Source organism: Chiloscyllium plagiosum, chromosome 7 (genome assembly GCF_004010195.1).
Source record: "Chiloscyllium plagiosum isolate BGI_BamShark_2017 chromosome 7, ASM401019v2, whole genome shotgun sequence".
Lineage (NCBI taxonomy): Eukaryota > Metazoa > Chordata > Chondrichthyes > Orectolobiformes > Hemiscylliidae > Chiloscyllium > Chiloscyllium plagiosum.
Genome location: NC_057716.1, coordinates 98,814,381 through 98,828,022, shown reverse-complemented (window position 1 = coordinate 98,828,022; position 13,642 = coordinate 98,814,381). Strand labels below are relative to the sequence as shown.

The 13,642-nt window shown below is 43.7% G+C and overlaps 1 protein-coding gene across 1 annotated transcript in view; it reads left to right on the top strand.

Moving 5' to 3' along the window:
- fev (FEV transcription factor, ETS family member) overlaps window positions 1-13,642 on the top strand; it is an 18,450-nt gene that overhangs the window by 662 nt on the left and 4,146 nt on the right. Inside the window, exon 2 of the mRNA XM_043694595.1 lies at window positions 836-910. Within this exon, the coding sequence (XP_043550530.1) occupies window positions 836-910 (75 nt within the window). The remainder of the gene's footprint in view (window positions 1-835; window positions 911-13,642) is intronic.

Genomic DNA, 13,642 nt, shown 5'->3' with positions numbered 1-13,642 from the left:
CCATTATTCCTATTTTTTTCTCTTGCTCTGTTTAATTCTCTTTTTCTCTCTCTCTCTATCCTTCTCACTCTCCAAAGAAATCTCTGTTCACTGTTAATTCAAATTCTCATCCTATCTCAGTTTCCTCTCTTTACGTACCTCTGTCTGCTATTTTCAACTCTCCCTCTCTCTCATCTTTCCGGATTACTGCTTGTATCAGTCTCCCCTTCGCTGACAGCCCACTCTCTCTCCCTCTCGGGTTTGGATGGTAAGATCTCGCTGTCTCTGGTGCTCAATCCGCTGCTCCCTGGGTCCGGCTCCGCCTGGACCTCTCTCCTTCACTGCCTGGAAACTTTCCAATCTGTCTTTGCCTTGCCCCAGTTCCCTCTCTCTCTGTCTGTCTCTCTCTCTCTCTGTCTGTCTCCCTCCAACTCTGCGGGATCCCCCTCTCCTCTCGAGCCGATCTCACTCTGTCCCCGTGTCTCTGTCCGCTCTAGCCGTTTTATAAAGAAAAAGCTGCTTCTGCTGTCGGAAGTGAGTTTGCCGTCTTTTCCTGAACGTGTTTCCTGGAGTCTGGAAAGGCAAATTGCGGTGATAGAAAAGCAGAAAGAATTCGGTATAGGAGGGCGTGGGAGGGGAAGGCACATACATAGGAAAAAAAAACCCAGTCCGGCTTTTGTTATATTTTAATAACACAATATTGTTGAAAATCTTTAGAGGAAAGATTTTGGGGAAACGATTAATTAACAATTGTCTGTGAATACAGATATTCTTAAGGGCGAGGGTAATATTTGGGTGATATTTAATATAAGATTTTTCATGATATGTAATTTTTTTCTCTCTCTCTCTTCTCCAGATGCGGGTCATGACAATATCCTGAAGGAAGGCAAACATGGGACCTGGGGGACTCTGACCCCCGGTGTACAGAAAGGTAAAACTTCCCAAATTATTTCGTAGCTGGAGAGGCTGAGCCATCGGAGCGCTCCCTCTGCCTGGGAAATAACCTCACCGCTGGGCTGGCACCTGGGTTAACAGCAATAATTCAGGACTACAGTCAGAAGCAGCATTCACAATGAGGCAGATTTGAAAGTGTGGTGCTGGAAAAGCACAGCAGGTCAGGCAGCATCCGAGGAGCAGGAGAATCGACGTTTCGGGCATAAGCCCTTCATCAGGAATTCCTGATTTTGATCTCCAGCATCTGCAGTCTACAATGAGGCAGAGGGTTACTCACAGGGGTGAAAGGAAGGACGACAGTCCGGATTAGAACCCTTGACGTTGGAAGTATCCTCCACACTGAGGCCAGAATTATTGAATTGAAATTGAATTTGAATTTATTGTCACGTGTACCGAGGGACAGTGAAAAGCTTTGTCTTGTGAGCAATCCAGGCAGGTCACAGAGTTAAGTAGCATAGGTAGTAAATAATAGGTAAACAGCAGCAAAAACAAAAACACAGGTACAGGCGAATGTTAAGAGCTTGTGAGTCCATTCAGTATTCTAACAACAGTAGGGTAGAAACTGTTTCAAAACTGGCTGGTCATAGAATCATAGAGATGTACAGCATGGATACAGACCCTTCGCTCCAACCCGGAGAAAGTGAGGACTGCAGATCAGAGTTGAAAAATGTGCTGCTGGAAAAACACAGCAGGCCAGGCATCATCCGAGGAGCAGGAGAGTCGACGTTTTGGGCATAAGCCCTTCAGTCCAACCCGTGCATGCCGACCAGATATCCCAACCCAATCTAGTCCCACCTGCTAGCACCCGGCCCATATCCCTCCAAACCCTTCCTATTCATAAGCCCATCCAAATGCCTTGTGCGTGTGTTCAGGCTTCTGTTCTTAGGATTAGTTAGGGTTGTCAGAAATAGTGAAGGTAGGATTATATTCCATGCCCCATATTCTAGGATTGGTTAAAGTTAACCAAACCAGTCACTAATCAGGTGACCAAAGCAGAAATAGGAACAAAATAATTAGAAGCTGGAAATGTTCAACAGCATGTGCAAAGAGTTAATGTTTTAAGGTTTTTTAAAATTCAGATGTGGGACATGGAGCAGCTCAGACTGGGCCAGCATTTATCGCTGTCCTTATTTGCTCTTCAGAGGGTGGTGCTGAGCTGCCACCTTTAAACTGTTGCAGTCCACCTGCTGTGGATTGATCCACGGTGTCCTCAAGGACAGAATTCCAGGCTTTTAACCCAGCGATACTGAAGGAATGGTGATATATGAAGTTACACCTGGAACTCTGTGTGTAGTTTTGGTCTCCTTATCTGATAAATGATATTTTTACTCTAGAGGGTGTGTGGTTAAGATTGATTCCTGGGATGGCAGGACTGATATATTGACTGAGTTAGGATCATACTCATTGGAGTTTAGAGAAAAATCTCATAATAAAAAAAAAGAACAGGACTAGACTGGGTAGATGTAGGAATTATGCTCCCAAAGGTGGGGAGTTTAGGATGGTGAGTCCTATTTTAAAGGTAAGTGGTAAACCTTTTAGGACTGAGATGAGGAGAAATTTCTTCACCCAGAGAGAGGTGAGCCTGTGGAATTCTCTGCCACAGAAAGCAATTGAGGCCAAAACATTTTGTGCTTTCAAGAATATGATGTGGATATATGATGTAGAGATGCTGGTGTTAGACTGGGGTGGACAAAGTTTAAAAATCCCACAACACCAGGTTATAGTCCAACAGGTTTATTTGGAAGCACTAGCTTTCAGAGCGCTGCTCCTTCAAGTGGTTGTGGAGTATAAGATCGTAAGATACAAAATTTATAGCAAAGGTTTACAGTGGATATAGTTCTCGTACCTAAAGAGATCAAGGCACATAGGGGGAGGGTAAGATTAATGTATTGAACTCAATGATCAGTCGTGATCATTTTGGAGAAAGTGAGGACTGCGGATGCTGGAGATCAGAACCAACAAGTGTGGTGCTGGAAAAGCACAGCCGGTCAGGCAGCATCTGAGGAGCAGGAGCGTCAACGCTTTGAGCATAAGCTCTTCATCATTTTGAATGGTGGAGCAGGCTCAAAGGGTCTACTCCTCTGATATATTTCCAAGTCAGGACTTAGAGTAGAATTATGTGTGAAAGGAGGCCATTCACCCCATCATTTCCACACTGACCCTCCAAAGAGATCTCACCCAGATCCATGCCAACTCGCATTTCCCATGACCAATCCACCGTAATCCGCACATCTTTGGACAGTGCGAGGAAAACCGCGCAGACACCGAGAGAATGTGCCACCTCCACACAGACTGAGGGTGGAATCAAATCCAGGCCCCTGGTGTTCAGAGACAGCAGTGCTAACCAATGAGCCACCGTGTTGACTTGGAGGGAACCTTGAAAGTGTTTCCTTGAATCTGCTACCTTTGTCCTTCTAGATTGTAATAGTCATGGGTTTGGAAGGTACTGTCTCAGAATCTTTGAATTTCAGCAGTGCATCTTGTAGATAGTACACACTGCTGCTGCTGAACATCGATAGAGTGGATGCTTTTGGATGTGGTGTCAATCAAGCAACTGTTTTGTCCTGGATGGTGCCATGCTTCTTGGAACTGCACCCATCCAGGGCAAGTGGGGAGTATTCCCTCAGACTCCTGACTTGTGCCTTGTCGATAGTGGACAGGCTTTGGGAGTCAGGAGGTGAGTTATTTGCTGCACTATTTTGTGATCTGCGCTTAGAACATAGAACATTACAACACACTACAGGCCCTTCAGTCCTCGATGGTTCTACAGGTCAGTGCAACAATCTGAAGCCTATCTATTCTACACTATTTCATTTTCATCCATACGTTTATTCAGTGACTATTTAAATGCCCTTGAAGTTGGTAAGTCTACTACCAGGTCCTTGACCTCCTCCATCGCCAGACACTGGCCACACGACGCCTAGAGGAAGAGCGCCTCATCTTCCGCCTAGGAACCCTCCAACCAAACGGGATGAATGTAGATTTCTCCAGCTTCCTCATTTCCCCTCCCCCCACCTGGATTCAGCACCACCCTCTTGACCTGCAATCTTCTTACTGACCTCTCTGGCCTATCACCCTCACCTCCTTCCACCTATCGTATTCCCAGCGCCCCTCCCCCAAATTCTCCCCCCCCCACTCCCCAGCTTTTATCTCAGCCTGCTTGTCACGCCAGCCTCATTCTTGAAGAAGGGCATATAGCTGAAACGTCGATTCTCCTGCTCCTCGGATGCTGCCTGGCCTGCTGTTTTTCCAGCACCACACTTTTCAACTCTGGTCTCCAGCATCTGCAGTCCTTACTTTCTCCTAAGTCTACTACAGTGCGTTCCATGCCCCTACTAAAGAGTAAAGAAACTTCCTCTGACATCTGTCCTATATCTATCTTGTAGCCATTGTATTTATATGGTGAGTCCAATTCAGTTTCTGGTCGATTAAACCCCCAGATTGGTGATAGAGGGAGATTCAGTGATACCATTGAATGTCCAGAAGTGATAGTTAGATTCTCTTTTGTTGGAGATGGCCATTGGCATTTGTGTGGCATAAATGCTATTTGCTGCTTTTTCAGCCTAAGCCTGGATATTGTCCAGATTAGATTCCCTACAGGGTGAAAACAGACCCTTTGGCCCAACAGGTCCATGCTGACCCTCTGAAGAGTAACCCACCCAGACCCATCTCCCTCTGATTAATGGACCTAACACTATGGGCAATTTAGAATGGCCAATCCACCTGACCTGCACATCTTTGGATTGCGGGAGGAAACCCAAGCAGACACGGGGAGAATGTCTCTGTGGAGTTTGCACAGTCACCCGAGGCTGGAATTGAACCCGGGTCACTGGTGCTGTGAGGCAGTAGTGCTAACCACTGAGCCACCCCAGATCTTGCCACATGTTATTATTTATTATTATTATTATTATTTCTGATTTCCCAAATCATTTTTATTTCACAAAAAATTGAATACTGAGAAGTTGGCATTCTGAAAGTAAAACAGAAAAGCTGATATACTTGGTATCTGTGAGGAAAGATACCAAGTCAGAGTTTGAGGTTAATGATCTTTCATTCATGCAAAGGTTAGCGTTAGTTAGTGTTATCACGAATGGTTGTTACTAGGAGTAAAGCACAGCAGTGGTATTGTGGTATAATAGGCCTCGTAATCTTGAACCCCAGGCTAACATTCTGGGGGCAAAAGAGAAAATGCTGAAAAATCTCAGCAGGTCTGGCAGCATCTGTAAGGAGAGCAAAGAGCTGACGTTTCAAGTCAAAGTTTTGACAAAGGGTCGTTTAGACTCAAAACGTCAGCTCTTTTCTCTCCTTACAGATGCTGCCAGACCTGCTGAGATTTTTCAGCATTTTCTCTTCTGTTTTCAGATTCCAGCATCCGCAGTAATTTGCTTTTAATTCTGGGGGTGTGAGTTCAAATCTGATCACGGCAGATGATGAAATTTGGAATTAATAAGATTTAGAACTAAAAGTTAGTATGCTGTCAGAGGTGGTGGTGGAGGCTGGTACATTTAAAGGGTACATGAATAAGATGGGATTAGAGGGATATGCAAGAAATGTTTGACAAATGGGACTAGATTAATTTGGGACATACAGTCAGTGTGGATGAGTTGAACTGAAAAGTCTGTTTCTTTGCTTTACATCGCTATGACTATGTAGTCATTATTCATAGATATAGTGGCCCACCAAAACCCTATATTAAGGAAGGCTCTTTAGATGTAGTGATAGTGTCCCTACCTCTGAGTCAGCATGCCTTGGTTCAAGTTCTATCTGCTGCAGAGGTGTGTAATACAATCTCTGAACAGGTTGATGAGGACAACTATCAAGCAATGGAGAGAATAGTAAGGCCTGACTGTCCTGAGGGATGAAGGAGGTTTGTGTAGTTAGGTGGCTGTTTTTGACTGGCGCAGTCTTGATGGGCCAAAGGGCCTTTTCTGTACTGGAGAACTCCATGAACAACAACAGTACAAAAAGAGAAATCTCCTTCTAAATCAAAGTTGCATAAAGAATGGAAAAGAAAAACAAAAAAAAATCGCACTGAAAGGAAGTGTTAAGATAAAAAGAGAAACGGTAAAATAAAAGGATAAATAAAAGCAATAAAAATGCTTGAGGAGCTTAGCAGGTCTGGCAGGAAACGTGGAGATAGTGAGGGCTGCAGTTGCTGGAAATTCAGAGTTGATAAAGTGTGGAGTTGGGAAATGACAACAGGTCAAGCAGCATCAAAGAGCAGGAGAGTCTATGTTTAGGGTCAGGACCCTTCAACAAGACTCACTAAACATGAAAAGAGAACCATTTTGAGTCCATTCAGTGTTTGCTGGAACAAGCTTCATTTGGATTGGGCTGAGTAAAGGTTATCGGGTAGAGTTAGCTGTGGCAATAGGGGTATTTGACAGTGACAGTCACCGCATAATCCTGGACTTTAAAAATATTGAGAGGATTTTGACAGCACCAAAGAAAGGTGCAGTACTAAATGGGGGATCTGAGGGTTCTAAGTCTGACTGTACAATGAAGCCTTGGCTGTCAGGGTTTTGCACTAACTTAGAGTCATAGAATTGTACAGCACAGAAACAGACACTTCCAATTGCAAAAATAACCCTCCACCATTACCCTATACCTTCTATTTGTAAGCCAATGTTGGATCCAGTTTGCAAACTTGCCTTGGATCCCATGGGCTCTTACCTTTTTTGGACCAGCCTTCCATGTGGGACCTTGTCAAAGCCTTACTGAAGTCGATGTAAATTACATCATCTGCACTTCCTCATCAATAATATTTAATCACCTCTTCAAAAATCCTCAATGAATTTAGTCAGACAGGATCTCCCTTTAACAAATCCATGTTGACTATCCCAGATCTAGTATTAATTAATCCTATCCTTCAGAATTATTTCCAATAATTTCCCTACCACTTTACATTTTGTAACTAATAGAGAAAGCACAATAGACAATCAGGTGATAATTAGAAGTTCTGATTAAAAAGATAGTGTCTGAGTGAGGAAAGGTATGAGATACAGGACGAGTAACAGTGAGAGGATGAGAGTGTGGATTATTTTCAGCAAAGGAGATTAAGGATAAATAAAGCAGAATAGTCAGAGTGATGCAAGCAGAAAGAATAAGGCAGAAATGAAGATAGCTGAGGAAATGAAGGTTTGAAGACACTGAACGAGGAAAAGGAAGGGTGGGAAATAACAGGAAGTAAAGTGAATGCGGACATCAGCAGTGACAGCTCAGACCAGAACCACCAAGGGAGATTATTGAAGAGAGTGTGGAAGGGGAAAGAAATGTAATGATGAAGCCATCGACCTGAAAGGTCAATTCTTTATTTTTACAGCTGGTATTCAGTATTGGCTTGTTTTTATTATTCTAATTTTCTAGCATCTGCAATATTTTGCTTTTGAATAATTTTAAAAGCTTTTTGTTCCTGTTCAAAATTCAATTCATTCTTTTTAAATCAAAATTGATCAAATTGAGATGTGGAAATGCATTCTAGGACAAGTGTAAGCGTGACAAAATAATTTGTTAGGAAAACCCAAGTGTGTGAATGTGTTTCTCAAAAAATATTTTTACGTTTATCGAATAGAGTAACAGAGCATGGAAACAGACCCTTCAGCCCAACCCATCCATGCTGACAAGTTTCCCCAACTAAACTAGTCCCATCTCCCTGCATTTGACCCATATCATGCTAAATCTTTCCAATTCATGTTGCTGTCTAAATGTCTTTTAGATATTGCAACTGCACCCCCATCTGTCACTTCCTCTGGCAATTCATTCCACATATGAACCATCCTCTATGTGAAAAAGTTGCCTTTCTGGTCCTTTTTTAAATCTTTCTCCGCTCACCTTAAAAATATGCCCCCTAGTTTTGAATTCACTTACCCCAAGGAGAAGGCCTTTGCTAATCATCTTATCAAAGCCTCTCATGATTTTATAAACCTTTCATTCTCCTACACTCCAGTAAAAAAAAAAATCCCCAGCCTATCCAACCTCTCCTTATAACTTAAGCCCTCCATTCCTGGCAACATCCTGATAAATCTTTTCTGAACCCTCTCCAATTTAATAATATCCTTCCTATAGCAGGGCAACTGGAAATGCACCCAGTTTTCCAAAAGTGGCCTCACCAGCATCCTGTATGATCTCAACATGACGTCCCAACTCCTGTACTCCAGGGTCTGAGCAACGAAAGCTAAACGCCTTCTTAACCACTCTGTCCACCAATTTTCAAAGAGCTGTGTACCTGAAATCCTAGGTCTCTGCTCGACAACATTACCCAGGGCCCTATCATAAACTGTATTGGTTCTGCCCCAAAATGCAATACCTTACATGTTTAATTTGGATAAATGCATCTACCACTCCTCAGCTCGGTGGCCCAATTGATCACGATCCCTTTGTAATCTTAGAGAATCTTTTTCAACTGTACCTTGGAGATAGTGGGGACTGCAGATGCTGATAAGTCAAAGTTGAAGTGTGGAGCTGGATAAAGTACAGCAGGTCAAGCAGCATCAGAGGACCACAGCAGGTCTTGATGAAAGGTCCCAACCTGAAACGTCAACTCTCCTGCTCTGATGCTGCTTGACCTTCTATGCTTTATCCAGCTCCATACTTTATTGACACTGTCAACTGTATCACCAATTTTGGTGTCGCCTGCAAACTTAACATAGAACATAGAACATAGAACAATACAGCACAGAACAGGCCCTTCGGCCCACGATGTTGTGCCGAACATTTGTCCTAGCTTAAGCACCTGTCTATGTATCTATCCAATTGCCGCTTAAAGTTCACCAAAGATTCTGACTCTGCCATTCCCACAGGCAGCGCATTCCATGCCCCCACCACTCTCTGGGTAAAGAACCCACCCCTGACATCTCCCCTTCTACCCTTCACCTTAAATTTATGTCCCCTTGTAACACTCTGTTGTACCCGGGGAAAAAGTTTCTGACTGTCTACTCTATCTATTCCTCTGATCATCTTATAAACCTCTATCAAGTCACCCCTCATCCTTCGCCGTTCCAATGAGAAAAGGCCTAGCACTCTCAACCTATCCTCGTACGACCTATTCTCAATTCCAGGCAACATCCTGGTAAATCTTCTCTGCAAAGCAGAGAAATGACATCCAGTGAGAGTGAGTAGACTGTTGTTGGGATGAGGTGAAGGAGCCTCTTGGCAAAACCACATCGTCTCCAACCTCATCCGTGTTGGCAGATGTCGTTGGTGATGGTGGGGAGGGCTAATGGAGGGGGGGGTGAAGAGGAGGAACTCAAGCGGCTGCTGCCTGCACCTGTCTTCAAAGGGACCACTTTCAAGAAGAGGTGGTGAGCTTTGCACCCAAGAGAGCATCACGAGGAGAGATCAGGGGCTTGTCCACACTTCCACCCACTTCCCCCTTGGCTCAAAGCTGAAGGCACTTGCTGAGATGCAAGTCCCTCAGTGCTGCCAGACTTCAAAATTCCTTTGGAGCTGCTTCTTGGGAGCTTTTTCTGACAGTCAAGTTCCCACCTCAAATCATGCTCTCGTCTGTGCTCAGCAGAAACCAGTTTCCAAGACGGGACCAGTTATCCGCATCAAGTGCAAACACTTACCTGTTCTACCTCAGGAAGGTTGACTTCAACTGTGCCACGTAGTGTTGTGCTGGAAAAGCACAGCCAGTCAGGCAGCAGCCGAGGAGCAGGAGAGTCGATGTTTTGAGCATAAGCTCTTCACCGTGAATGTGATGAAAGGCTTATGCTTGAAACGTCGACTCTCCTGCTCCTCGGATGCTGCCTGACCACAGTACCACACCTTTCCAGCACCACACTTTTTGACTCTGATCTCCAGCATCTGCAGTCCTCAATTTTTCCTTCAACTTGTGCCACCCCTACAACTGCCCAGCTAAGATCAACATAGATGTTGTCTGGAATCTCAGTTCTGTATGATTTCAAGTCCAGTTGCACACATTGGAGTCTCCTCTGGGACAGAAAAGACCTGTTCAAAGAGGATAGGTCTTACCCGAGCTGGAAAGGGACCCATATCTTAGCAGGGAGCTTTGCTCGTTCCACCCAAAGAGACTTTATACAGATAGAGAGGAGAGTGGAGGAATTACAAGTCATGGCGTAAATAGAAAGGTTGGTGGGGAAGGTTCTGAATGTGAAGAGAGCACACCAATTAGAAAAGAAAGAAAAGAGAGAATCAGGGTACATTGTAACTCTGAAGAACGAAATTGCATTTATTTCAGTGCAAGGGGTCTTCCAGATAAGGCTGATAAACTCAGAGTGTGTTTAAGTACATGGGATTGGGATTTCAGAGCTTTTACAGAAACTTGGCTGAAACATGAACAGGACTGACAGCTCACTGTTCTGGGGTTTAGATTGTAGGGAGGATATTTTCCCAGGTTGGGGAGTTTAAAACCAGAGGACACAGTCTGAGGACAGGTTGTTAGGCCATTGAGGATTAAGATGAGGAAATATTTCTTCATGCAGAGGCTGGTCAGTCTGTGAAGTGTGTGACCACAAGAAGCTGTGGATTCCAAGTTGCTGATTATATTCAAGAAAGAGATGGATTTTTATGTTTAAGAGACAATGAATTGAATTGAATTTATTGTCACATGTACCGGGACACAGTGGAAAGCTTTGTCTTGTGAGCAATACAAGCAGATCACATAGTTATCACACAATGACTATGTGAAACGGAAGAACAGGCTGGAAGGACTGAATGGCCTATTTTTGCCCCAAGTTTCACCAATACAGAGCTCTGGACAGCCAATTCAGTCCTTCAGAAGTGCGGTCACATTGTAGTGTTGGGAAGTGTAGCAGTAAATTCAGGACGTCTCAAAATACTCCATAGCCAATTAATGAATTTTCAAATCTCACAACAATTGTCATATCAAAGGCTATAAATGTCAATTTGTTTCAAACTATGTACTGTATTTACCAGAATGGTTCTAAAGTGATTTGTTTTTATTCATTGAGTATAAGGATAGGCAGGTTATGCTGCAGCTTTACAGAACTTTCATTAGGCCACACTGGGAATATTGCGTACAGTTCTGGTCACCACATTCTCAGAAGAAGGGTGAATCTTTGGGGAGGGAACAGAAAAGGTTTACCAGGATGTTGCCTGATATGGGGGATTTTAGCTGTGAGGAAAGGTTGAATAGAGTTGATTTGTTTTCACTGGAATGCAGGAAGCCGATGGGCGACCTGGTCAAACTTTATAAGATTGTGAATGGCATGGATAGAGTGGAAAGTATGAGGCTTTTTCTCAAGGTCGAAGGGTCAATTTGGACTGTGGGAGGAAACCGGAGCACCTGGAGGAAACCCACGCAGACACGGGGAGAACGTGCAAACTCCATACGGAGTTGCCTGAGGCGGGAACTGAACCCGGGTCTCTGGCGCTGTGAGGCAGCAGTGCTAACCACTGTGCCACCGTGCCACCCACATTAATCTGTTTCTCCACATCTCTGCTGCTACTGGGGGGCCTATAGTAAACACCCAACAAGGTGACTGCTCCTTTCCTATTTCTGACTTCAGCCCATACTACCTCTAAAGGCAGATCCCCCTCAAACTGCCTTTCTGCAGCTGGTATACCATTTCTAATTAGCAACGCCACCCCCCCTCCTTTTTTACCACCCTCCCTAATCCGACTGAAACATCTGTAACCAGGAACCTCCAACAACCATTCCTGTCCCTCTTCTATCCACGTTTCCGTGATGGCCACAACATCGTAGTCCCAGGTACCTATCCACGCCTTAAGTTCACCGACCTTATTTCTGATACTCCTTGCGTTGAAGTATACGCACTTGAACCCATCTCTGTGTCCGCAAGTATTCCCTGTCAGTGCTACCTTCATCACAGCCTCCCCACACACTTGGACATCCTGACAAACAGCTAGCCTACTTGCTGGACTACAAGTCCGGATCCCATCCCCCTTACTAACCATTCCTCCTAAATTCTCATCAAATTGTTTATATAAATGACAAACTAAAGTGGACCCAGCACTGATCCCTGTGGAACACCACTGGTACCAGACCTCCAGTCCGAAAAACAACCCTCCACCACCTCCCTCGTTTTGGTTATATCCTTAGTAGGAGGCTGTCAGAGGTGTGTGAGCTACAAAGCATCTCTTTCCTTTCTTTTGTCATCCTTGCAAGTACTTGCTGTTGGTTTAAGTACAACATAAGTACTCACTGAATAAAGCTTTTGAAATGGATCTCTATTTTGTTCTGCTAACTGAGCTAAGTGAAAAACAACCAGTATGTTTTTTTTTACTCTGGGGTCTGTTTCCTGAATTTCATGAGGAGAAAGTGAGGACTGCAGATGCTGGAGATCAGAGCTGAAAATGTGTTGCTGGAAAAGCGCAGCAGGTCAGGCAGCATCCAGGGAACAGGAGAATCGACGTTTCGGGCAAAAGCCCTTCTTCCTGAATTTCATTGCAACCTGGAGCTTTTAAAGGGCAGTTGGGAGAGTCAGTTCTTTAAGCTGCCACTTATAACTACTTCTTTGATTTAACATTTATCCAAATATCATATCCATGTGTCAAGTTTTGTCTATTAATAGTTCGGTAAGCACTTTGGGGTAGCTTAGTAACTTTTATAAGGGCTATATAAATCCAAATTGTTCTTGTCAGAGTCAAGGAAATAAGATTTCCAAAACTGCTGCAGTTAAGTTTAATTGTGTTTCGTGTGGCATCACGGGAATGGGGTTAAAGTTGCTGGAGCAGGGTTTGGCCATTATGCTCCTGAGGGGGTGAGGCATATTTGGAGATGTCACAATTTACCACTTATTCCTTGGCAAATTTAATGGTATTAATTGCTAGACTTATCCAAAGAGAAGTAATATTCTAGGTGCCAGATTTAAAATGTCCGAAAAACAACCAGATGGTATAATTTGAATTCATTAAAAAATCAGGCTTAAAGATGATTGTGAAACCCATTGTCGATTGTAAAACCCCATTAGAACATCTAATATAGGAGCCATTTGGCCCAGTGAGTGTGTTCTGTCATTTGAGCATGGCTGATCCATTTGTGAAACCCAATTGCCCGCCTGCTCCCTCTAACCCTTGATCCCCTTACTAATCAAAAACCTAATTGCAAAGATTCAGAGGAACTCCGAGAACCTACCTCTTATTCCAAGGAAATGTAAGGAATCTTATTGGTAATGAAGTGGAAACTTTTGTATTTTTTTACATTGTTTTCTTTAATATTTATGGTTCCTTCTAGACTGCTGATTGTGTAAGACGTAAAACATGAAATGTTTCCCTACAGACAGTAAATGTCCTTCACAATTCAAAGCATTGCCACTGTAACATATTGTAGAAATGCAAAATCAAGCAATTGCCTTCAATAAAGTTGTATATTTCCACCTTTTATTCTCTGAACTCTGAAGTGAGCAGTATCATCTGGACTGAAAGGAGCTAATTTAATTCAGAGAAGTGAAGGAACTGTTAACTTTGAAATGAAAACAGAAATTGCTGGAAAATCTCTGAGGTCTGGCAGCATCTGTGAAGAGAAATCAGAGTTAACGTTTTGGGTCTGGTGAGCCTTCCTCAGAACTGGAACTTCAACTTTTATTAGTCATAGAGATGGGCAGCACAGAAACAGATTCTGGATCAGTGGTGCTGGAAGAGCACAGCAATTCAGGCAGCATCCGAGGACAGGCAAAATCGACGTTTCGGGCAAAAGCCCTTCATCAGAAATAAAGGCAGAGAGCCTGAAGCTTGGAGAGATAAGCTAGAGGAGGGTGGGGGTGGG